The sequence below is a fragment of the Arabidopsis thaliana genome, chromosome 2 (assembly GCF_000001735.4).
Source record: "Arabidopsis thaliana chromosome 2, partial sequence".
Taxonomy (NCBI): Eukaryota; Viridiplantae; Streptophyta; class Magnoliopsida; order Brassicales; family Brassicaceae; genus Arabidopsis; species Arabidopsis thaliana.
Genome location: NC_003071.7, coordinates 4,281,460 through 4,307,692, shown reverse-complemented (window position 1 = coordinate 4,307,692; position 26,233 = coordinate 4,281,460). Strand labels below are relative to the sequence as shown.

The following is a 26,233-nucleotide window of genomic DNA, read 5'->3' as shown; positions in this document are numbered from 1 at the left end:
ATTAAAAGGGAAGTACAAATTGAAATTTTGTCTAATTTGGCTTCAATTTTGAATTTTGTTCTTTGCTATTCAAAATCAGTAAAGGTAATTTGGTCTTAACAATCTCCTAAACTTTATATGATCCAATTCAATCTAAACCGTTCAATAAAATTAATTCCCTTCAATCTAAACCGTTCAACAAAAATAAGGAATCTATGTCGTTTTTGAAATCAAAATATAATCACATTTCATCCTTAAAAACACTATATTCAATCACGAAATCAATAATCAATAATATCCCAATCATATATTACGATTCTTCACTAATCACTAGAAATTTATATTTATAAGTTTATGATATCAAACTTATTCAAATATTTAATATAAGAACCAAATAAATTGATTGTCCGCGGTAAACCGCGGGTTAAAACCTTAATTTTTTTAATTTTTAATTTTTAAGCATTTGAGATGTACCTTAATGTTTTTTTTGAAAATTTCCTTTCCATCCTTATTAATAACTAAATTTCAGAAAACAAAATAAAAAAAATATAATTATTTTTACAATTATTATTTAAAATAAAATTTAATAATCCATGTTAAGATTTTTGTTATACTAGAATTTATTTCTGTTTGGTCAAAATTTAAAATAATGATGTTAATGATGACTCTCATTACTATGGTTAATAATTTAAAAGTAATCAACCATTACAATTAAAATTCAGATTAACCAAAAGTTCAATCAATAAAAGAAGTGAAACATATACTTTTTTTTGTGGACAATTTTATTAGACTACTTTGGATAAGGATATATTTTATATTAATTAAGAATTTTCAAAATATTATCAAAAGTATTTTTTTCTTTCAATTAGTTAAGATTTAGGATATTTTTATTTATAATTTATTTTTGGGTTTTATTTTTTTGCAAAAAATGTTTTAATTACATTTTCTTGCAGTTTTATTCTTTATCTCCAAAATAAATTTGTCAAACCATGAATCAAAAAGTAAAACAAAATATAAGAAAATTAACAAAATTTTTAAAATAATATATCAATCAAAACTCTTGCGACGAGAAGATCAATTCTAGCTTTAAAGTTTTAAAAAATCAAATGTAGGTGATCATAAGGATGTTTAGAAACTATTTATGGGCGTTATAGTACTTTATAGGATTGATTCCACTTTGAAGAGATAAAACGTAAGTTGCAAAAACTGACTAAGGTTTTTTTTTCTTGTTTCTTTGTTTTGGTCTTAAATTAGAGAAAAACATAAGCTGTTTCTTTTTAATTTAATTATGAAAAGTATTAATTTGAATTTTATAACCAAATTATTAACTTGATTTTCAGAAAATCATACTTCAAAAATCAACAATTAAGTCGAAAAATAATAAATTAAACAAAAGATAAGCTAATTATTTTAATATAAGTCAACTAGATTTTAACCCCCAATACACTGTATGAACAATTTCTTTTTTAAAGTTAGTATATATAAAAGTTTGCAAATTGAATCTATCTATAAAATAATTTTATTTTATAGTTTACAATTGTTATTAAGTAACGTCCTGCCGAACCCGTCCCACCAACCCGTCCCGTTAAAAAAACTCAATTTTTTATTAATGCTGATCTTATTTATGATAAGTTTATGAATCATTGTCTAAATATTTTGTAATTTTGTAGTATTTATATGCTATAAAATATCTCTACGGTTTGTTGATTATAATCAAATTATTATAATCATGCAGAAAAGCAATATCAAAAATAATAATTTGTAAAATTATTCCAACAAAGAAGCCATTGAAAATGTAATCGAATCAAGTTATAGTATTTTAAAATGGTGCTTTTTCTATTATCGTGTAGTTAATGCAATATCCAAGTAGGAAGTTTTTCCTAGCAAGTATAAATCTTTAGAAAAAAGCACAATCGTTGCATCGATTTCCGTGAAACTCTCTCTTTTGCGGAAGAGTTTCGTTTCTTAGATCTAGTCCGCTGTTTTTTCTTTGTTCTTCAATCGTTGGTCAAATCTACTCAATGAAAGTCCAGGAGTGGGCTGAATCTATTCTCTGTCAACGGTGGTGTGGTGTTTTCCCCTCGATGTGGATGTGGCTCGGGTCTGTTGGAAGGGAGTTCTACAGCGTTTGTCACACGGTTATTGACGTTGTGGGTTGCTTCAGTTGCTCCGGCTCATCCCTTAGTCTTGAGCTCCGCCCACGGCGGAAGTTGGGGGGATAAAGGAGGGTTCGTTGTTCGCACGGTGGTTAGCTGCAGATGCTTTGGATCTTAGAGGGCTGTTGTGGATTTCGCGTTTAGAGGTTTTGGATTTGAGTCACCAGCTTCTAGATCCACTACAATTTTGCATCCATCGAGTCAGATTGAATCGTGATAGCTTAAGAATTTTTTGGCTGTTCTCGGTTGGGAGAGAGGGGTTACTGCCCAGTGGGTTGGGTTAGTTTTTCAGGATCCGATTACGTCGATGTGCCTAATTTGAGCGACTAACTTTCCGGGAGATTTGTGGTGTGTTGGTGCTTCAGAGGGGTGGATTTGACGAAGAAAACCGGTCTCTTTCATCGGAGAATCCCGATCTCTGGTTGCTACCTCGAATCGGTCTTTAATATGACTTAGGTACGGTAAGCACACCATCAAACCGATTAAGACTAAAACTTTGAAAATTTCTCTTCAACCAAAAACAATATGATCTTTCACATTCTTCAGCCTGTTTCTAACTTTAATCTATGTATGAATTGATTTATGCATATTATTCAATATATAGTTGTATCATATACATGATCTCAGAACACTTGGTCTTGCCCACCCGTGCAAGGCAGAATGAGGGTTTGGTATTTTGTGTTTTTTTTAGGAACCCACGGCGCGGGTCAACCCCTAGTGACAGTATACTCTTTGACAAAATATTCTTGGATTCACCCCTAGGGATGAACCTATCATATTCACCCTTCTTATTTAGTCGATCAAATTACAACAATATGTCATGTAATACTATATTTAAAAATCAATCAAAATAAAAATCACAAAATAAAAATATTAAGAAAACAAAATCTATATGCTTTTAATTAAACAAGATTAATTATATGGCGGTTTGAGTTTATAAATATGAATTAGGATTTAGATTTACAATTAATTAAAATTATATGTTGGTTTGGGTTAATAGAAAAATGATTAGGGTTTAAACGAAATTATATGTTGATTTGGGTTTACAAATATTGATTAGGGTTTAGCTTTTACAATTAAATCAAATTATATGTCAGTTTGGATTTATCAATGAGGTTTAGGGTTTAGATTTTACAATTAAGCAAAATTATACGTCGGTTTTGGTTTATATAAAAATAGTTAAAGTTTAGATTTTACAATTAAATGAAATTATACTTCGGTTTAGGTTTATAAAAGAGTTGTAAGGGTTTACATTTTATAATTAAGGGAATGTTCAACAATAAGGCACGAGAATCATTTTCCGAGACACTTTTTACACTAATTCTTATATTTTGGAAATTTGTACCCTTAATTCAAAGAAATGTAATTGGCTTAGTTGTGTTGCAAAAATTATTAAATTATATTGTTCATCACCTCTTCTTGTAAAACACTGTGACTCTCTCTCTCTCCGAAATAGGAATATCCATTTTTCTCAAACTAAACTAAAATAATGTGGGTGGTTGAATTGGTGAAAGACCAAATCGCCGTAAACACCCGCCCACAGTCGTCGGTTTTGGTTCTGGCCAGATCTAATATGGTGGCTTCATTCTTCCTCCTGATCTCTTAATTTGAATCGGTTACTAGGCTTTTGCTAGTGGCAATGGAAGTGAGCGATGGGTCGTCTCAAGTTTTAAATTCGATGAAGCATGTTGCGTCTCTGCGCGCCGATGAAGATCCCGACGAGACCTCCCTTCTACTTTCCTCTACGCTCCTCGATTTGGTTGTGTTTAGGCTCGTGTTGGTTTTGTATTGTGTTCGAGTGTTGATGTTGGATCAATATCAAGAGGTAATTATGTAGGAGCTTGATGGTCAAAGACAATAGCATTGTCTCAAGAGGTAATGATGGAAGACGGAAGACGTGAGTTTAACGTACCGATGAACTGTCCAATACCCGTGGTGAAGCGAAGAATGAAGGCACCAAAGCATGTGGATGAAGACTTGTTCAAAATCTTCCCACAGGCCACAACTTATCTCCGTCAAATCCAAAAGGGTAATAAAAATTCTTCAACTTGTTATAGTTTTTTTTTTTATCTTAGTTAAGTTGCTTCGATTATTGTTTAAAGGTTTTGAGTATTGAAAATGTTAATAATTGAAATTTGCAAATAAAACGAGGAGGTGGGTCTGGGTGCTTTGAATTCATAAGAGGAGAAGTTTGCACGAAAGACTTGAGTCAGAACAACACTTTTTATTTTATTTTTTAATATTGTAAGAACTATGCTTGTGAAATTGTTATGTATGAAAAAAAAAAAAGAAGAAAATTGTTATGTATGTATTTATTTATGCTTAGGACAAAAAGAAGATGAATTCTAAAAGATAGTAGACCAATGTAATTTTTGGTAAATATTCTATATCCATAAGGTTTTGGAAGTGGAGGTCTCTACAAACTGTAAGAAAAATCAATATACAATTTTTTGGTGTTTATAATAACGAGTCCATTTAAATATATCCATTCGGAAACCTTTTTACCAATCTATATCCATTCTATATACCATGTCCATAATAACAAGAGATTCGATTAATCGTGGTTTGTAAAGAAACCAAAGTTCCATGTCCATAAGGTCTTGGAAGTGGAGGTCTCTACAAACTGAAAGAAAAATCAACAAACAATTTTTTGATGTCCATAATAACGAGTCTATTTATATATATCCATTCAGAAACCTTTTATTGATTCATATCCATTCTATATACCATGTTCATAATAACAGGAGATTCGATTAACCGTGGTTTGGAAAGAAACCAAAGTGCCATGTCCATAAGGTCTTGGAGATGGAGGTCTCTGCAAACTGAAAGAAAAATCAACAAACAATTTTTTGATGTCCATAATAACGAGTCTATTTATATATATCCATTCAGAAACCTTTTATTGATTCATATCCATTCTATATACCATGTTCATAATAACAGGAGATTCGATTAACCGTGGTTTGGAAAGAAACCAAAGTGCCATGTCCATAAGGTCTTGGAGATGGAGGTCTCTGCAAACTGAAAGAAAAATTAACAAACAATTTTTTGGTGTCCATTATAACGAGTCCATTTAAATATATCCATTGGGAAACATTTTTACTTATCTATATCCATTCTATATATCATGTCCATATTAACAGGAGATTCGATTAACCGTAATCTTGATGCTACGTAGATGAAACGAATTTGACCCATGAGAGAGAGCAAAAATCAAATCAAGCCACCATTGTTGAAGAAGAAGAAGTTTTTTAAAGGAACTGAATCTCAAGTTTATATCAAAACAAAGATTTAAATTGCAAAATAAATCACAATCTTAAAAAAAACAACGGCTATGACTATCCAATTAAGATAATTTATTCTTTGGCTTGAGAATAAATCAAAAACCAAAATCAAATTACCACAGCCACCCATTTGCTCAAGGCGGTGGAGGAACCCGTGGTGGAGGTGGTGGCAGATACCGCAGCGGAGGCGGTAATGAATACGGAGGAGGTGGTGGCGGAAATGGAGGAGGCGGTGGTGATTACGAGAGACATAGCAGAGGTTGTGGTGGAAAAGGATACGGTAGTGGTGGCCGTGAGGGAGGTGGCTAAGGAGGAGGTGACGTTGGAAGCTACGGAGGAAACGGAGTGGGGGTTAGTAATCAAAGATAGTCTTGTTTTGTGTCACCGTTAGATTGTTGAGAGATAGGGAGGATGATGATAAACCCTATGAGATTCAAATTTAAATTTTGAATTATGAATATTGAGGTTGTCCTATAATATTTGATTTTGATTCTGGAAAAAAAGAGAGAGATGAAGAAGAGAAGCTTTCGTAAGAGAGGTGGCGAAGAACAGAAGAAATGTTGCTAAAGAAAACGAGAAAAGAAGTTTGAGGGCAAATTGGACAATTTAACAAGTCAAAGTGCCTTCTCCTTTGGAAGTGCCTTCTCCTTTGGAAGTGCCTAAACCCACAAATTTTTGTAAAAGTGTCCCACTGTGTAATATTTTCTATAATTAAATGAAAATATATGTCGGTTTAAGTTTAGAAAAGAATGGTTAGAGTTTAAATTTTCCAATTAATTTAATTTAGGGGTTTTTAATGAATTGATTTATTTAATATTAATTGTTTTAATTTGGTTAATTAGATGATATGGCAAATTTCAAATTAGTTAATTAAGAGGGGGTGAATGAAAGATGTTCACCCCAAGGGGTGAACCCAATAATTGTTCTTATTTGAGTGGGTCATGACAAAACGTCAATTACATGCCTCATCCCGATGTAGTCAATTATATGCCTCATTTATATGCTTAATATTCAATATATTCAGTTTGGAAACTAACATTTATGTTACACCACTAATTTTTAAGTAAGTGGATATAGTTGCATCATATAATAGATTATATTTAACATATACATCGATATATCTACATCGGCCTTGGAAATTATAATAGGATTTTGTAGCTTGTATTCAGCTAACTAGAAACTGGATATAGATCTCTAATGTAGTCAATTATATGGCTCATCTTTATACTGAATATTCAATATATCCAAACTGGATATAGATCTCTAATATAACCAATTACATTCCACATCCAACTATAAGTATAGACAATATCAATATATCCAAACTGGATATAGATCTGTGATGTAATCCGATATATTCCACATTCAACTATAAATATAGACAACTATATCTATCATATATATGGCTTTCTTGCACCAACAAGTATCTTCTGCGAATCAAATCTCCCCTGATTGTCATTTATTTAACACTTGTTTCTACAAGAAGCTCGGGGATATTTACAAGGTGATTCTTTCTCCTAATTATATCAAGAAAATGTTCCAATGGTTTTCCTAACGCATTATGTTTATTTTTTTATTTACAATCCTAAGTTCTCGTGATGTTTAAAGGCTATTGTCTTATACTTTGATCAGCCATATGTAAAATAAAAAGTAACTATAACAATGCGATACTTTCGAAAATAATGTATATCTTGGCATTCTTGTGATTCACAATTTTTGTTACTTATGTCGATTGGTATGTCTTTTCCTTGTAATGAGATAGGGGAATCACAAGGGTGCCTTATTTGCCAAGTTCAAGAAGTGGTGGAAGCATGTTATGAGATATGAGCTTACACAATATATCAACATGCTTCCACCAATACATGATGTGGAAGTAGTTTTCCTTCTACCCCTGCAATTACAACTTTACGATATGAGCTTAAACCAAAAACTGTCGTCACTGTCTCTCTGATGGAAAAATGATAACCCTTTTTTTTTGTCATTAAATTTTATTTAGAGCTCAAAAGAGCCAATTCTGAGGAAAATTGTTTACAAAAGTGATATGAAGCGATTCAGTACAAATTTTTTCATGCCAATTTGTCTGCTTTTACATTTGCATTTCCAGAAATTAAAGATAAAGAAAATCTTGTGAATTCCTCCAAATACGTTGAAAATGCTAGCCATTCGGTTAGGGAAGACACCATCTTCACCAGGTCTGAAAAGTATGTAAAAAATGCTACTTCTTGGTTGTCGGCACCAATAATACACTTCATCGCCCAGAGTAGAGTTTCGACTTCTGTATGTAGTGGAGAAAGACTTCTACGAAGATTAGCAGCTCCCATGGTTGGCGAGTCTCTATTTGATGATGTGCAAAACCACCCTAATCCAGAAAACTTATCGCTTCCTTTCCAAGATCCGTCCACAAAACAACGAAAACCTGAATAAATATTATCGTGTGATATATTCTGGACCCGAATTTGTTTTTCCGATCCCATGGAACCGTTATTTTTGGTATTGAGCTTAAATTGAGCTAACTGCCATAATTGTGCCTCTTTTTCTGCTAAACATAATACGTCTAACGGATCTTTATCCACATTTTCAAATATTTTTTTGTTCCTTACTTTCCAAATATACCAGATTATCTATGGAAATGAAGATGAATCTAATTCTGAAGGTATTCTTGAGAATAAGTGATCAAAATTCGTAAAAATAGAATCCGTAGGAAAAATTCCTGGAACCGTAGGAATCTTTGAGAGGGCCCATCTGTCTCGCCGGATGACATTGGAAAAGGGTACGGTTTATTGTTTCCGTAATAGCGCCACATCTGACACATCCTGTATCACAATTCTTCTCCGTAAATTCTCTGTGACAAGGACACAACCTTAGGTGGACATTGAACTTTCCAAGCATGTGCTTTTAGAACATTTATTTCAGTACCAATGAAAGATGAATTATCCTCCCAGTTTTCTAACCTTGGTGTATGATAACCAGATTTAACTGTATATTTTCCGGATTTGGTGAAATGCCAACCTAGAGTATCCTCTTTTGTTGATGCACCCAAGTGCAATGCACTTATTAGCTGGACATCTTCCGGATCAAAGAGCTCCTTCAAGAGATTAGCTGGCTATCTATTAAATGTTGAACTTTTAAAGATGGGTCAATAATTAAACGATTACGTATTGCTGGTCTCGGGAATTGAGCCGAAATCCACAGATCCTTCCAAATTGAGATGGATGCCCCTGAACCGACTCTTTTAATAAGTCCTTTATTAACCAGAGATCTTGCTGAACAAATATTTCTCCATCCATAAGACGGAGAATATGATTTTATATTTTCCAAAGGCTTCGATTTTCAATAATATCTCCCTTTGAAAACCTTTGCAGAAAGAGAATCTTGAACCATTATCAAACGCCATAACTGTTTCGATAGTAGAGCTGAATTAAAATCATCTATACTCCGAAAACCTAAACCACCTTCCAATTTGCTACTACACAATTTGTTCCAAGCCATCCAGTGCATACCTCTAGATTCACCGTTCGAACTCCACCAAAATCTTGCGACCGCAGTTGTTAGTTTGGAAGTGATTGTTTTCGGAAGCCTAAAACAAGACATTACATAAGATGGCAATGTCGTAGCTACCGATTAAATCATCACTTCTTTCTCTCCTCTCGATAAGAATTTTGCCGACCACCCATTTATTCTAGTCTGTAATCTATCTCAAACAAAAGATAATATTTTTGTCTTAGAACCCCTAGACTTTCCGGTAACCCGAGATAAGAACCCATGCCACCGATATCATGAATACCCAAAGTCGATTTAATTTCTGCCTTTATAGAATCTTCTACTTTATGACCGAACTGGATCGATGATTTTGAAAAATTTATCATTTGCCCTGAAACTGCTTCATATTGTTTTAAGATATTTAAAATTACTCCGCATTGTTCTTTATCAGCCTTACAAAAGTAAAGACTATCATACGCAAATAACAAATGAGATACTGAGGGGCTTGCAGTTGCTACTTTGATGCCCGTAATCATTTTTCCTTGTTTTGCTTTCCGAATATTCGCAATTAGAACCTCTGTACAGAGGATAAATAAGTAAGGAGAAAGCGGATCTCCTTGTCTTAACCCTCGTTCTGGTATTATTAGTCCTCTAGGTTGTCCATTCAGAAGGACCTTATATTGGACTGAAGTAATACACAACATTATCCATGATATCCACTTTTCACAGAAGCCCATTTTCCTAATAATTCGTCAAGAAAATTCCATTCAACCCTATCATATGCTTTACTCATATCTGTTTTAATAGCCATGTATTTTCCTTTACATGACGGATTAGTTCTTAACCCATGAAACATCTTCTATGCAATAAGAATATTATCTCAAATCAGACGTCCTTCAACAAACACAGATTGAGTTTCCAAAATAAGAGATGGTAGAACCGTCTTAAGTCTTTGACAAAGAATCTTTGAAATAATTTTATACCCAACATTACAAAGGCTAATAGGCCGTAATACCGTCATATGTGTCGGTCGCTTTGTTTTTGGGATCAAACATATATGTTTGTATTTAACCGTTTATCGAATACTCCATTTTGTAAGAAAGAGTTTACAAGAAATAATAAATCCTTTTTTATGGTATCCCAAGCTTTCTGAAAAAACAATGTTGTCATACCATCTACCCCTGTTGCCTTTTCCGGGTGCATCATAAATAATGTTGCACAAACCTCACTTTTTGTCGCGGGACCCGTTAGTTATTCATTTATTTGATCTGTTATTAAAGTCCGAACTTCTGCCAAAGAATCCTCAAAATCTTGAGGATTAGTCGTAGTGAACAAATCCTCAAAATAAGACACCGCTATGTGTTGAATATCTTCATCCTCTACAGACCATTTTCCATTTTCATCATGTAGCCCGGTTATCCGATTCCTAGTCCGTCTCTGCTTTGTTAGAGCATGGAAATATTTCGATTTATTATCCCCTAATGTCATCCATAAACTCCTACTTTTTGATACCAATATTGTTCTTCATCTCTATAAGCCTCTTTCAACCGTAGTGTTAAATCTGTAATCTCCTCCCGTGTTCTCGAATCATCCCTCTGTGCCGCACCTAATTCAGATTTAATTTCCTTTATTGTCTTTCGTCCATAAGGAGTTAATACTTTCCACCATTGTGATATAGCCCGCCTACAATTAGATAATTTTTCCACAAATTTTCCTTCTCCTAAACAGGTAGCGAGATTCCAACCATATGAAATTGCCTCTTGCAATCCTTCTTTTCCAATCCATCTTTTATCAAACCTAAAATTTTGTTTCCCGCGTGGTATCTTATCCGTAATCGTAGCTATCACCAGTGCATGATCAAAAGCCACCATTTGTAAATACTCAATAAAAGAATTACTGAATAAATAATGCCAATCTTCATTAGCTAATGCTCTATCCAACTTACATCGTATTGGTTTTATATCTCACTAATCCCGCCAAGATAACCAATCTCCAAGATGAGGGAACTCCAAAAGTCTGCAATCTTGTATCATTAAATTGAAAGGTATAAACGAAGATGCATGTGGTAATTTACCCCCTCTTTTTTCATGATTTCCTTTTAATTCATTAAAATCTCCTACTAAAAACCAAGGAGTACCCCGAGATATACCGATTCGTGTTAACCGTACCCAAACTTGTTCTCTGTTTTTTGGAACCGGGTCTCCATAAACAAAGGTAAGATTTATTGTAATACCTTTATAAACGACTTCAATGTCAATTAACCAATTACTTTGATAAATGATTGTGTCATTAAAATCATTATTATAGGAAAGAGCTAAACCACCACTGCAACCAATAGGGTCAACTGTTGTTAAGTTTTTATACCCAAAATGACCAACAAAGTTTTCCATATAAGAAGTAGATTGTTTTGTTTCCGATAAAAATAAAAAATCTGGCCGATGTTTTTTCCATAAATCCCGTAAATAACCGATTGTTGCTTTATTCCCTAAACCTTGACAATTCCAACTTAATACTATCTTCATATAATATTTTGTTTTTTCAAAAGGGTGCTTTGACCCTTCCCTAAGACCATTTCCGCTAGCATAGATCCTCGGGTAAAATCCATAACCGATTTGGATTTTAAACTTATGTTTTTTCTTATGAAAACCAAGGCATATTTATATAAAAGAGCCATGCATAACCCATTTTGAAATTCCCCGTAAAATATTCCGTTAACCATTACCGAAGTTACCTTGAAAGTAAGAGTCAAATGACACTTAATTATTAAAATTATATTTAATTTGGTCATAACTCCATCCTTGATAAAGAAAAAAAAAAATCACAACCAAACCATTAGTATAACTGCTGATATTTCTTTGGTTTAAGAATTTACAACAGTACATGAGAACCAGAAATTTCGAAACCGGAACATACACCAATAGCCAATGGGTAAAAAATTTCCCTTGTATTATTACTTTGAGCTCATAGATGATATGAAAAACATAACCAAACTGTAACTGATATCTTACATTGAAACATAAACAGACTATACAAAATAAAATCGGATTTACTGAACAAAACCGGAAATTGAAACAACATTGAAGAGCACGTTCTTGTAAAGAATTTATTTCTATGAAATAAACTTTTCACCACTCACCCAACCAGCCAAAAGGACACATCACTATGATTAATGTTTAATAGGAGGTTTCTCTCTTTGATGAGAACCAGCACCCACCGTTGGGCCACCAGTTTTTGGAACTGGTCTTTTGCGAGGTGATGTCAGATAATTCCTCTTCCTAGAGCTAACTACTGTCAAAAATCGTTTATTTTTACCCATTTTTCTTTTTGCAGGTTGATCCGTCTCCAACTCATCTTCTCCCTGAGATTTTCCCTCCATTTCCTCCTCATGTGCTTGCTCATTTGGGACATTCTCCGAAACAGAAACCATATTAACATTCATCTCAGAGACCGTGTTGATTGGGAGCAGAACCACCTCAAGTTTGTCCCCATCAAAATTCTCTTCATTTGCAGCGAAAAACTCTCCATCCTCATGGGTTAGCTCCACACCACTACTTTTTTTATCCTCCATTTTGGTATCCATAAATTGCAAAGAAGGGTCTCCTTCAAGAGGAGAACTTTGAGCAAGCAACTGACTTAAATCATCAGAGAATAGATCATGTTGCTCAGCCAACTCGAGAGCATTCTCTGCCTTGTTTTGAATAGTAACTTCTTCTGGACCCGAAAAAAATTTCTTACGTACCACCTTACTTGGCATCGTGCCACTAAGAATACCTTCCATATTAGCACCTAGAGTACCCAAATCTGTCACCGTCTTCCCCGCTTCAGGAGCAAGAAAAGCCTCCAGCATCTTCTTCTCATGATCCGGAAAACCCATCCCCACGGTATCTGTTTGTAGTTGGGATAACTTAGTTACCTGAACAGCCATTTGAGATGATGAAGCTTGGACAGGAGCCACAAATAGATTCCTTCTCCCCTTTTTAGCCTTAATACCAGAGATCTGCTTTGATCGGTTATAGCTGTCCTGAATAGATGCATCCTTCTTATCAATTGAAGTCAGTCCTTGAGAAGGTTCAGCAAAGACAGCCCTAGTCGAACCCGAGGAAGTTCCAGGAACTGAACCATTAATGGCAGCACCTTTGTATCTTTGAAGCGTATTATCCCTCTTTGGATCCTCTTTGAAAATACTCTGCTTCCCCTTGTCCCCAAAGATCGGACATCGCATCTGCTCATGACAGAGACTATAACATCTTTGACAGAAGCCAAAAAGTCTCTCATACCACAGCGAGACCATTGTCTCTTCGCCACTATGAAACTCTACAGCCGCCTCAAAACACAATGGTTTAAAACCATCAAGTTTAACTTGGACCCTTCCAAAGTCCAGGTCCACCGCTTGAACCTCACCTATATCGGAACCGATACACCGAAAAGTTTCATCTGCCCAGAAATGTAGAGGCACCCCCAATACCCGAATCCATAAAGTAATAAGAAAAGGGTATCTCCGGTCCACCACTTGTTCCCACCTAACCAAAGACAACATCCAATGATCAATGAAATGGTTCCACTTCCATGATCTCCTAGATATCCTCTTCGTGTTCAAAATCGAATTGAAAACGACCTTGACCCAAGTTAGCACCAACAACTCTATCCTCTAATTTCCAAATCTTAGGCAACATGAACAGCAACGACTTCATGTCTTGCATTGCTGGATTCATACATCTGCCGATAAGAGTCTTGGAATAGCCCTCGATCAAAGAACTGTTATCAAAACGAGGAACCTTGATCTTAAGCTTCATGGTGTTACTCACGTTGCTGCCTTGATTAACCAAACCGCTTTGCGACATCCCTCTTCCTAACCCAAACAAGATCCGAACAAATACAAACCCAAGAGAACGAGCAACCTGAAAACACTCAATAAAGCTGAGTAGAAACCTTTGAAAAAACTCTTGCGACACTGAGACTGTAAAAAATGATTGCGATGAGGACAACCATCAGTTCGTACCTCTGATTTATACACCAGCAGATCCGCTGATGTTAATTCCTGGAACCCCTTGATAGAAGATATTATTTCCAAAAAAATCACCTGATATTAAGTCCTAAAATCTCGATCTATCCCCACTGTAAAAACTCGGATTTTGTGGCCGTAACCAAGACGAAGATTTCTCTTCTTATGACAGCTTTAATCCCTCTTCAACCTTTGATTGCGAGATTGTAAATCTCCTTTGCCATAGATATATCGTTATGTCATGAATCAACGCAAATCAAAATCCTAACTTTGGATCCTAACCAAAGCCAATGACGATTTGTGCCTTCTCAGAGAAACCCACTCTAAATCCCGGAGCTTGATCATAGAGAATCCCAACAGATCTACCTTTCTCCAAATGAACAACAACTCTCGTTTGAAAGAGATTCCTTATTACAAAAGATAAATCAAAACCTTGAATGACCGTGAAAACAACCGAAGATCTCTCCTTGAGATCAAACAACAACACTAGAAAAATAACCATATCAAATCTGAATAGAAACAACCATCATCGCCGCCTCAAAAAAAAGGTTTAGAGGGAGAGAGAAAAAAAAGGTTTAGAGGAAGTAAAAATAAATAAATATATCTTTACATTGTTTTTTACATTGTTTAAAGTTTCTAAGGAACTTGTGTTTTCACTCTTATTTGTGCACCATGTTTCCGTGCCCACTGGCCTCGGAATCGTTTGTATCCCGTGTTGGATTTAGCTTGAAGGATTAAGCTCGAATAAAGCTTAAGAAGAAAGTAATACTAAACCGAGTTATGGTTTAGATCCTAACCGAGTTATGGTTTAGGAAGTGATAATCTCAAATCTCTTTAGGAGTTATCTTAATATATGTTTTCCTAGTAGGATTAGGACTAGAGTTTTCATATAAATAGAGGTGCTGAGTTATGTCATAAACAAGAGAGTTGTATTAACAGTCATCCTGAAGTTCCTGAAGTACTTGACCACAACCTCTACAGCAAATCACTCGACCACGACATTCTATCCACCACTCGACCACAAGGTCGAGTAGACGACTTCCCCACTTCACAACACCACTCGACCCCTTGGTCGAGTAGCTGCCTTCACCATCATCATTCACTCGACCTATCACTCTACCAACATGGCAGAGTATCACCATCATCATTGACTCGAGCAATCACTCTACCAATATGGCCGAGTATCACCATCATCATTCACTCGACCAATCACTCTACCACCAAGTCGAGTACTACAGCCACCATCCACTCGACCAATCACTCTACCACATGGTCGAGTCCCTTATCATCATTCACTCGACGTCCTTACTCGACTGCCAGCTTCAGAGTCTTCTCCATTCCGCACTCAACCAGACAATCGAGCACAAGGAAGAGAAGAAGACTCCAGCTTATCACTCGACCATTCACTCGACCACCTGAGTTGAGTATCGTTCTTAATCCGTCCCAATACTGCGTCGTTTTGAGTATTAGGGTTTCGGAATATTTCTCTATAAGTAGCATGTATTTTACATTTTCGAATCTAAGTTTTATTTTTCGTAGACATTGTGTTCTTGATCTTTTGTAATCCGGATTTTTCTCTTAATCGATATAGTATTCAATATTCAGTATTTTGTTCTTGATTTCGTTTACTGTTGTTCATCCTGTTATCACCTTGCTATTACTCTGTTGTTATCATGTTTTCATTCTATTCAACGTTTATGTTCTCTGCAATGATGTTTGAGTAGTGAATAGGTTTCTGAGGATGGGTTAGAGTAGTGTAGAATTCTCAGTATGCTAGGTGGTTAAGTTTGTTTGATAGATCCCTTCTAGATTAGTTGTTCTTAATGCCTATTGCTTTCTGATCAACTGGAATTTGAGCCCAGACCTTTCTGCGCCCAAAAAGTGTTCGATGAAATGTCTGAACCACTAATTCCAGAGATTCGTGGCCCTGTACCAAGGTATTCGTTGCAGGGAGCGTTTTGGCTTTAACTTGTTGATTCGTAATGCAAGTTAGGTTAGCTCTCGTCAATGGTGATTGAGTCTGAGACTAGGTTAACTTGAGGGTCTCTATTGCGGTGGCACTTAGATTTGGTTAATGAACTTGTTGTCTAGTGATAATTTTTTGAGCATGTCAATCACCTGTAACCTAAGGAAATGAAACTACTCAATTATCCCATCCCGGGAATTCTTTATCTGATTGATTTTATTGTTTACTTTGTTGTTGTTTACTGCATCTTGTTACCTGTTGCTTAGTTTTTGCATTTCTCTCCTGTTACTCGACCTGATACTCGACCACTCAGTTGTCTGGCAATAGACTGTGCAGTCGAGTATCCCTGTTTCGTTTACGGCCTGTTACTCGACCAACTCACTCGACCACACCTAGTGCTCTACAACGAGCTGTGTTGGTCGAGTGTTTTACTGTTTCTGTTTGATTTTCTGTTTTCTGCATGTTCACTTAGTACTGCTAGAACACACCGAAACCTGTTATTGCTTGGCTTGACTTAGTGACTTCTGATCACATTTTGATTGTTAGTATCACACCCATTTGGATTGACAACCTAAAATACTACAACGACATGATTGGTGTTTTAGGATAATTGACTAAAAACCTATTATCAATTTGGCGCCGTTGCCAATTGGGTGTTTGTTTGTTACATTTAAGATTTCAGACTTGCTTAGATCAAGTTCTTTTTCCATTTTTTTTTCAATTACTAACTGTGTGTTTTTCTTGTTATCTTCTTGATCCAGGTACACCTCTTCTATATGCAAACTCGATCAACAGGCAATCAGAACCTCCTTTTCAACGACAATATCGACCGCTTAGCTCGCAAAATCAGAGAAAGGAGAAACACAGTCAACCTTGTACCTCAGCAACCACTCGAAATGGCTGATGAACAGAATCAACAGAATGGTCCTGCCAACATTGGTGCTTGAGATGCACCACGGGACCATCGTTAGAGGAAAGAAATTGCACCTCATGCTATCTAGAACAACAACTTCGAGATTAAGAGTCGTCTCATCTCGATGATTCAGGGGAACAAATTCCATGGTCTACCAATGGAGGATCCACTCGACCACCTTGATGAATTCGATAAGTTCTGTAACCTAACAAAAATCAATGGTGTCAGTGAAGACAGATTCAAACTCCGTTTGTTTCCATTCTCCTTGGGCGACAAAGCACACATCTGGGAGAAGAATTTGCCCCATGACTCAATCACCACCTAGGATGATTGCAAGAAGGCTTTTCTATCAAAGTTCTTCTCCAACGCCAGAACTGCAAGACTCAGAAATGAGATTTCTGGTTTTTCACAGAAGAGTGGTGAAAGCTTCTGTGAAGCATGGGAACGTTTCAAGGGTTACACCAACCAATGCCCTCATCATGGCCTCACGAAAGCCTCTCTGCTCATCACTCTTTACAGTGGAGTTCTACCACGCATCAGAATGCTTCTGGATACAGCCAAGAATGGGAATTTCTAGAACAAAGATGTTGAAGAAGGCTGGGATATTGGTTGAGAACCTTGCTCAATCAGATGGTAATTACAACGAGGACTGCGATAGGACCGTCAGAAGCACATCTGACTTTGATGACAAACACAGGAAGGAGATCAAAGCACTGAATGACAAGCTGGACAAGATTCTTCTTAGCCAGCAAAAGCATGTGCACTTCCTTGTTGATGACGAGCAATATCAAGTCCAAGATGGAGAGGGTAACCAGTTAGAAGAGGCCAGCTACATCAACAACAACTAGAGTAGCTACAAAGGGTACACCAACTTCAAAACCAACAACCCCAACCTCTCCTACCGCAACACCAACGTTGCTAATCCTTAGGATCAAGTGTATCCTCCATAGCAACAACAAGGTCAGAACAAACCTTTTGTTCCCTACAACCAAGGTTTCATTCCCAAGCAAGAATTCCAGGAGAACTACCAGCTGCAACCACCACCTGGGTTTGCACCTCAGTAAAACCAAGGTCCTGCTGCTCCTGATACTGAAATGAAACAGATGGTACAACAACTGCTACAGGGACAAGCATCTAGCTCCATGGAAATTGCTAAGACGTTATCTGAATTGCACCATAAGCTGGACTGCAGCTACCATGACCTGAATGCTAAAGTGGAGGCGTTGAATTCCAAAGTCAAATACTTAGAAGGACAATCCGCATCTACCTCTGCTCCCAAAGTTACGGGACTTCCAGGGAAGTCAATTCAGAATCCCAAGGAGTTTGCTAATGTTCATGCTATCACCATAAGGAGTGGAAGAGAGTTCTCCACTAGAGAGAGACCCCAGTCAGTCACTGAGGACAGTGCATACCAAGATAGGGAGGATTTCAATCTCAATAAAGATCAAGCTGACAAACAACTCGAGCAGCCACTCGACCAGTCACTTGAGCAGCCACTCGACCAGTCACTCGAGCTGCCACTCGACCACTTTACTCGACCGACCTTCCCAGCAACATCACCTACCGCTCCCAAACTAGTTGCTGTCAAAAACAAAGAAAAAATCTTCAATCCTCCTCCTTATAAGCCCCCACTTCCATTTCCTGGTCGACACAAGAAAGAGTTAGAAGATAAGCACAGAGCTATGTTTGCCAATAACATCAAGGAAGCCAAATTAAGGATACCTCTTGCTGATGCTCTAACGCGTATCCCGGATTCCCAAAAGTTCCTCAAAGACTTGATCATGGAGAGAATTCAAGAGGTTCAGAAAACAACAGTTCTGAGCCATAAGTGCAGTGCCATCATATAGGAGAACGATGTCTCGGAAAAGCTAGGAGACCTTGGTTCATTCACTCTACCATGCTCCCTAGGTTCATTGACTTTCAATGAATGCCTTTGTGACCTAGGTGCATCAGTAAATCTCATGTCACTCTCAGTAGCTAAGGGGTTGGGTTTCAACAAGTATAAATACTACAATATCTCCTTAATCTTGGCTGATAGGTCTGTTAGACTACCTCATGGATTATTAGAAGATTTGCCTATCAAGATTGGAAATGTGGAGGTGCCTACAGACTTCGTAGTTCTGAACATGGATGAAGAACCAAAAGATCCCTTGATATTAGGAAGGCCCTTTTTGGCTACAGCTGCAACAATCATAGATGTTAAGCAAGAAAAGATTGATCTTAATCTAGGGAAGAATCTTGAAATGAAGTTTAATATCAATGATGCTATGATGAAGCCGACAATAAAAGAACAGACCTTCTTAGTTAAGGAAGTGGATCGACTAGCTGGTGAACTGCTAGTGGAACTTGAAGAAGCAAATAACTCAAAAACTGTTTTGACCAAGAGTGGTAAAGCCGGGTATCTCCCTAGTGAAACTTTGAGTTCTGAGAAGTCATTAGACTCACACAAGTCAGCAGTTGGCTCAAAGGTTTACAAAGGCTTGATGGGGTCAGACACAAAGGTTATGAAAGCTAATGAAGAAAGTTCAACACACGCTCGACCAACTGATTCCACCAACAACTCGAAGAAGCCTCCAACTTGCCCTAAAAGCTCATGCTCGACCAAACAACTCAAGGCAAACACTCAGACATCAGATGATTGGTTAGAACTCAAAGAGAGATCTAAATGGCAGGACAAAGCCATACAAGAGCTAACACATATTGTGAAAGAGCTGAAAGATCAAATCAAGGAGCTCAATGGAAAAGCCAACCAAGTACCACTCAACATCAAGGACACCCCTGACGATGGAGCCACTATTCTGGTCAGCAAAAAAGGAATTTGAATTCACATCGGAATGGTCTAGAGGAAAAGACTATCTTGATAAAAAAGAAGCTTACTGTCAGGACATAGCCACTGAGTACCCAATTGCAGACCTGTTAGGAAACCCTAATGAGTATGATGATCACTCTACTCAAGGAGGAGAGGAGACCTCATTTCCTCTCTACAACCCACCCTAAGCGTAATGAGTATGAAGTCAAGCTTAGAGACTTAAAACAAGCTCACTTGGGAGGAAATCCCATGTCTATCTTTGTACATATCTTTATTTTCCTTGTTGTTTTTGATGCATTTGGTTAGTGTCTTCAGGAGATAAGTATAAAGAGCTCAGTGAAGTGGATTCTGGCTCTGCGAGGAAAGCAGTATACTCGACCACAGAGCAATGAAAAATACTCGACCATATTTTAGCTTATCCACGCAAGGAGATCACTCGACTGTGGTGCTGGCCGCAGCAGAAGAGGGGAGGTCGAGTAAACTCATGGCGGTGCTGGCCGCCACAGAGGCAATGAGGTCGAGTACCCACATGCTAGAGCTGATATAGAACAGGGCGACTCTTTAATGCCTTGGGAGCAATCACAGGCACCCATTGACGACCAACTCCGTTCATTCTTCGACTGAGGTAAGCGCCTCACTTCACCATTGTACTATATAATCTCTTGTTTATATTGTGTTTTTGTTATGTGTTTTGTCCTGAGTACTCTCTTCCAAATTTGGTCACACAGTGGACAGTGTGATTTAAGTTTGGGGGAGGGCTCAGGAAGTGTGTGTTGCATTGTATATACTCTTGAGTTGAGTCAGCATTCATATTTAAGTTTGGGGGAGGGCTCAGGAAGTGTGTGTTGCATTGTATATACTCTTGAGTTGAGACAGCATTCATCTAAGGCATATAAAAAATAAATAAATAAAATTGAAAAATTAGAGAAAATGATTTCACAAAAACAGAGTGTTCATGTAGTTGCATTACATTTAGAATCGAGTCTAGAGTGTTTCATTTAGGATTGTTTCATATGCATAGGGGACAATGAGGAGATAACCTTGTAAGCATGATGATTTACTAAATGAGTTATTAGTTCTCTGATGCATTTGAATGAATTTGAAGTAAAACCACCCCATGTTCTATAGAAACCACTCGTTGCATGTCATGACACCTTTCCCTGTCAATTTGAACTTGAATCTGACTTATAATTATCATGTTTGCATCAGTTTTGAACTCATGGATAGAATACATATTTGGATTTTCTTTTACTTATTCACCACTCTTGCTAATCCAAGTAGCTGCTTCTATTATTGGAGTAGTTCCCCCACCCTTAACCAACCCTTCTTTCAAGCCATGTTATTTATGAGAGCATGTGAGGCCTATTTTCAGGATTGAGCTTGGTAGAACGTATTAGGTTTGAGCCGACAAGAGTAGTATCCCATGTAGTTCCAATCCGCGTTTTCGGACTTTGTAGGACTAGGTGGGAACTTATTTGGGGATTGAGATTGAGTGTGAAAAAAAGAGAAAGAAAACGGGTTAGAATCTTTAGGAGAAGGAAGTTGAAAATCATATTGAGGTCTAGTGAATGTTTGGGAAGCATAGAATTGATAAGATATACTCTAGAAAAAAATGGCAACAAATACAGAAAAGAAAAAAAAAATCATAAGAACCATTAGAGTTTAAGAAAAACCCAATTCACTAGATTAGGCTCATAGAGTTTAAGAAAAGCTTCTCCTTAAGATCAAGAGCCAAAGAAATGAAAAGAAATGACTTGATCCAAAAAACAAAAATCGAAATATGCCTTTAGTGCAAAAGGGTAGACTTAGGATCATTATTGGGTTTAGAGATAGGACCATCTACTTGTTATTCACGGTTTATGTCATTGGGTAGATGGGGTGCTATTCTTGTATGCATATGTTGGCACTTACCTTTAGCATTCTTCTAAACCTCAGTCCTTTTTCAATGAGAGTCCCCTGTTATTAATGTATGAACCACCTTAAACGGACCATCTTTGTCTCATAACTCGTCTTTAGCCAAATGAGTTCACTAGCGATGCATATCTTGATTCATGTTCCTGAACTTAATAAATGTTAACGGGATTGGTTGATCTTGACGTATTGTGCAACTGAGTGTGAATTTGGATCATAACAGAGCATGGCTAAAGTTTTTAAGTAGAAGTCGATCACCCCGCTTTCAAACCTCACCTCCACCTTGTTCTTAATTGTTTGCTTGAGGGCAAGCAAAGACTAAGTTTGGGGGAGTTGATAAGTGTGCATTTTACACGTTTTGAGCATCCATTTGTCATTACTTTAGCATCATATCACAACTATTTTATACCATTTCTCATCATTTGTCATCACTTTGCATGTCTAGGATAGTTTTGCATGCATATTGCATATTTGTGTTGTTTTGAGCTGATTTGGAGCTGCTGGTGAGCTAATTGGAAGAAGTGGACTTGATCAAATCAACATACTCGACCACGAGCTCGAGTACAGTCATCCTGAAGTTCCGGAAGTACTCGGCCACAACCTCTACAGCAAATCACTCGACTGCGACATTCTATCCACCACTCAACCACAAGGTCGAGTAGACGACTTCCCCACTTCACAACACCACTCGACCCCCTGGTCGAGTAGCTGCCTTCACCATCATCATTCACTCGACCTATCACTCTACCAACAGGTCGAGTATCACCATCATCATTCACTCGACCAATCACTCTACCAACATGGCCGAGTATCACCATCATCATTCACTCGACCAATCACTCTACCAACATGGCCGAGTATCACCATCATCATTCACTCGACCAATCACTCTACCACCAAGTCGAGTACTACAACCACCATCCACTCGACCAATCACTCTACCACATGGTCGAGTCCCTTATCATCATTCACTCGACGTCCTTACTCGACTGCCAGCTTCAGAGTCTTCTCCATTCCGCACTCAACCAGACACTCGAGCACAAGCAAGAGAAGAAGACTCCAGCTTATCACTCGACCATTCACTCGACCACCTGGGTCGAGTACCGTTCTTAATCCGTCCCAATACTGCGTCGTTTTGAGTATTAGGGTTTCGGAATATTTTGCTATAAGTAGCATGTATTTTACATTTTCGAATCTAAGTTTTATTTTCCGCAGACATTGTGTTCTTGACCTTTTGTAATCCGGATTTTTCTCTTAATCTATTTAGTATTCAATATTCAGTATTTTGTTCTTGATTTTGTTTACTCTTGTTCATCCTATTATCACCTTGCTATTACTCTATTGTTATCATGTTTTCATTCTATTCAACGTTTATGTTCTCTACAATGATGTCTCAGTAGTGAATAGGTTTCTGAGGATGAGTTAGAGTAGTGTAGAATTCTTAGTATGCTAGGTGGTTGAGTTTGATTGATAGATCCCTTCTGGATTAGTTGATCTTAATGCCTATTGCTTTCTGATCAACTGGAATTTGAGCCCAGACCTTTCCGCGCCCAAAAGGTGTTCGATGAAATGTCAGAACCACTAATTCCAGAAATTCGTGGCCTTGTACCAAGGTATTCGTTGCAGGGAGCATTTTGGCTTTAACTTGTTGATTCGTAATGCCTGTTAGATTAGCTCTCGTCAATGGTGATTGAGTTTGAGACTAGGTTAACTTGAGGGTCTCTGTTGCGGTGGCACTTAGATTTGGTTAAGGAACTTGTTGTCTAGGGATAATTTATTGAGCATGTCAATCACCTATAAACTGTGGAAACAAAACTACTCAATTACCGCATCCTCGGGAATTCTTTATCTGATTAATTTTATTGTTTACTTTGTTGTTGTTTACTGCATCTTGTTACCTGTTGCTTAGTTTTTGCATTTCTCTCCTGTTACTCGACCTGATACTCGACCACCTAGTTGTTTGGCAACAGACTGTGCAGTCGAGTATCCCTGTTTCGTTTACTGCCTGTTACTCGACCAAGTCACTCGACCACACCCAGTGCTCTGCAACGAGCTGTGTTGGTCGAGTGTTTTATTGTTTTTGTTTTCTGCATGTTCACTTAGGACTGCTAGAACACACCAAAACCTGTTATTGCTTGGCTTGACTTAGTAATTTCTGATCAAATCTTGATTGTTAGCATCACACCCATTTGGATTGACAACCTTCAGTACTACAACGACATGATAGTGTTTTAGGATTAATTGATCTTAAAAACCTATTATCAATTATCATCATTCTCTCCACCACCGACTATGTCTTCCACAGCATCGCAGTCTTCATCACCATACACACCGCAGTCTTCTTCGTTGTTAGCGTCAACCCCCAATTCAGGTTCGTCATCCTCCTCCTCTTCAAGTCTCACTCTTTTTCCTTTTCGTTTTCGAAGCCGCTGTGAAACCAGAGCTTCAACTCCGACAAAAGACTCTGCTACAAAAACAGCCGGCAAAGCTAGAACTCCACCATCAAACTCCATCTCCGGTTTCAACTTCACGTCGTGGTGGAACATGAGCAATGTGGACTTCGCCTTCCATTGCTAAGGCAATCACAAAACGAATTATAGATAAATCGAAGAACAAACACGATTTCACCAAAGTTAGAATTCGGGATTTGGTTTTAGAGAATTAGGGATTTTGAGGGAATTAGGGATTTTGAGAGAATTAGGGATTTTGAGAGAATTAGGGATTGAGTTTTCGATTTGGGAATTTTGATTTGTTTCGTTAGTACAAAACGACGTTGTTTTGTCTTTAACAGAACTCATTAACGTCGGTTAACGGGGTTAATCGGCGAGTTAACGTCTCGGGATTTTAGCCGGGTCAACATTTTGTTTATGTTAAAAAGGCTGGTCAACGTTTTTATCATGTTTAATTTAGCCGACTTTAGAGTTCACGTATTGATTGGCCACTTTTTGAAAGTTAATGTATAAAACATTATTTTCCCATATTGAATATTAACACTCCCTCTTGAGCTCTTCGATTGAAACCCATAGTCAAATTTAAGGATTTGAATTTTGATACCTTTTGTTCGTCGCGAATTGACCTTTGCTTCCCCTGAGAAGGAGTAACTCATGGGCGGTGATCTTTTCTGGAAATCAGCGTAGTTAGCAGATCAGTGTGTGTCCCTTTTGATTGTGGTTTCTGTTGGACCTGTTTTTGCAATTGGTTGTGCTCCCTCTTGAGTCATTGTCTTCTGAATCTTCTTGTAATTTGTGTCAATTATTTGGATTAGTATACTTGAATCATTGTTGATTAGTATTAACAAATATAATTTCATATTTAAGGCTTGCCCAAACAGGGTTTCGGGTTATAATACTTAATAAATTTAGTACATTATGTGATATTGTTAAATCTTTTGAACTACATCTAATATTATGAACCCTTTTGAACTCTTGCATTTCCCATTAACTTACAAGAAGCAGTTAAAATCTTTTTTGTTTGTTTGATTTGAGTTGATTCTTTTGGTTATGTGGGTGATTCTTGAGCTTATAGAGTATAGAAAGGTGATAAAGCTTGAGTGGTTTCAGTTTGTGGCTTAAGTTATTGGCTCATCTTGAGCTATTATCAGAAATTACTCATATCTCATAACTCATCCAATTGGGTAACTCATCCCATACGGGTAATTCTTAATGCCAATTTCTGAAGCTTTAGATAATTATGTTTTAGCTTTCAGTATTGTTATGATGAATTTATGCAGAAATCGAGTGGCATTAGTTTCTTGATTGCCTATATATGACGCTGTAAAAGTTATATAACCTCTCTTGCAGTCGCTGTGTTTCTTCTCATTAGCAGCAAGCTCTTCAGATAGTATTGCTTAGTAAAGCCACTGAATATGCCCGTCAAGGTACATCTTCATCACACTTTTTATTTAGTCAGTCACTTATTTTATATTATAGAAACAAAACAATATACAATATGGCTTATGTGATGTTCATTGACTTACCAGTCACTTATTTTATGCAGAATGGATTTGAATATTATGCAGGAGTTAAAAGTTCTTACCACTACCATGGCTTTGCAAAAGTTTACCTCTTGGAAATTTGATCCAAGAGTAGCAAACCTAGTCCAAAGTACTTGCTGAAGATGCAGAGTCAATCAATCGGCTGATGGCGATCAGAGCGTTGATGAATTTCAGGACGCTGCATCGGGTTTCATCAGACGCTTGATTTGCAGACATGGATGCGAGAGCAAACGTGGCAAGCTAAGGCTGGAAGTTGACTTGGCGTGGTGTCAAAGACAAGAATTACCAAAAAGATATGGAAGATATCATCTCGAAGATTTAGGAAGGACTAAGCTTGAAGAAAACAAGAAAGATTCCTTAAAACGAGATTCTCGGAGATCCTAGGTTTAGGGTTCTGGAGAGTAGATATATGTATTCTAGAGTTTAGCGTGAGGCGTTTTGAGCACTCTAGAATACTACGATACGATTGAAAAACTTCAGAGCATTGCAAAAGCTTGAAGGTGAGTGTGTAATTCTCTTTGTCTTCACGTGAGAGTGTTAAAAAACAGAGAAGAGAATTAGACTTAGATATTCTTAGTCGGGTTTGATATTTTGGGTAGAATAGATCAAGTAATCTCCGAGATAACATTTGTAAACAACTTGTTATCAATACGAATATAGTTATAAGCAATTCTCTGTGTTGTGTTGATCTCTTTACCCTTTAATTGGTATCAGAGCTGACACCTAACACAAGTGGTAT

General features: G+C 37.2%; 4 protein-coding genes, 1 long non-coding RNA gene and 6 pseudogenes across 14 annotated transcripts; 7 read left to right on the top strand and 4 right to left on the bottom strand.

Annotated features, from left to right (window-relative positions):
• Positions 1–1,805: 1,805 nt before the first annotated feature.
• AT2G10931 (uncharacterized protein) lies at positions 1,806–2,931 on the top strand. Its single transcript, NM_001124822.2, has one exon. The coding sequence runs from the start codon at positions 2,001–2,003 to the stop codon at positions 2,199–2,201; it is 201 nt and encodes a 66-aa protein (NP_001118294.1). The 5' UTR covers positions 1,806–2,000; the 3' UTR covers positions 2,202–2,931.
• A 686-nt stretch (positions 2,932–3,617) lies between these two features.
• On the top strand, positions 3,618–4,412 carry AT2G10930 (uncharacterized protein). The gene is made up of 3 exons (NM_126827.2): positions 3,618–3,960; positions 3,990–4,164; positions 4,287–4,412. The coding sequence occupies exons 1-3, from the start codon at positions 3,775–3,777 to the stop codon at positions 4,373–4,375; spliced, it is 450 nt and encodes a 149-aa protein (NP_178868.1). The 5' UTR covers positions 3,618–3,774; the 3' UTR covers positions 4,376–4,412.
• A 200-nt stretch (positions 4,413–4,612) lies between these two features.
• On the bottom strand, positions 4,613–5,761 carry AT2G10921. 4 transcript variants are annotated; one of them, NR_140625.1, is made up of 3 exons: positions 5,537–5,761; positions 5,093–5,156; positions 4,613–4,950 (listed from the first exon to the last, which is right to left on the bottom strand). It is a non-coding gene; the product is annotated as an other RNA (long non-coding RNA). The 4 variants fall into 4 exon arrangements; NR_140627.1 differs by having other exon boundaries at positions 4,613–5,164; NR_140626.1 differs by lacking the exon at positions 5,093–5,156.
• Positions 5,559–5,985, top strand: AT2G10920 (uncharacterized protein; the record flags this gene model as incomplete). Its single annotated transcript, NM_126826.1, has 1 exon — positions 5,559–5,810. Exon 1 carries the CDS (start codon positions 5,613–5,615, stop codon positions 5,808–5,810), a length of 198 nt encoding a protein of 65 aa, NP_178867.1. The 5' UTR covers positions 5,559–5,612.
• Positions 5,986–6,819: 834 nt separating this feature from the next.
• AT2G10910 lies at positions 6,820–11,418 on the bottom strand (annotated as a pseudogene; the record flags this gene model as incomplete). The annotated part of the gene is made up of 1 exon: positions 6,820–11,418.
• On the top strand, positions 6,822–12,331 carry AT2G10625 (Ulp1 protease family, carboxy-terminal catalytic domain protein; the record flags this gene model as incomplete). The annotated part of the gene is made up of 5 exons (NM_001335360.1): positions 6,822–6,923; positions 7,182–7,292; positions 11,765–11,827; positions 12,080–12,139; positions 12,230–12,331. The coding sequence occupies 5 exons, from the start codon at positions 6,822–6,824 to the stop codon at positions 12,329–12,331; spliced, it is 438 nt and encodes a 145-aa protein (NP_001324898.1).
• Positions 12,110–13,888, bottom strand: AT2G10900 (annotated as a pseudogene; the record flags this gene model as incomplete). Its single annotated transcript has 1 exon — positions 12,110–13,888.
• Positions 13,889–14,824: 936 nt separating this feature from the next.
• AT2G10895 lies at positions 14,825–15,508 on the top strand (annotated as a pseudogene; the record flags this gene model as incomplete). The annotated part of the gene is made up of 1 exon: positions 14,825–15,508.
• Positions 15,509–16,643: 1,135 nt separating this feature from the next.
• Positions 16,644–19,782, top strand: AT2G10890 (annotated as a pseudogene; the record flags this gene model as incomplete). Its single annotated transcript has 1 exon — positions 16,644–19,782.
• Positions 19,783–21,609: 1,827 nt separating this feature from the next.
• On the top strand, positions 21,610–22,782 carry AT2G10880 (annotated as a pseudogene; the record flags this gene model as incomplete). The annotated part of the gene is made up of 1 exon: positions 21,610–22,782.
• Positions 22,783–23,761: 979 nt separating this feature from the next.
• AT2G10870 lies at positions 23,762–24,013 on the bottom strand (annotated as a pseudogene; the record flags this gene model as incomplete). Its single annotated transcript has 1 exon — positions 23,762–24,013.
• Positions 24,014–26,233: the final 2,220 nt, after the last annotated feature.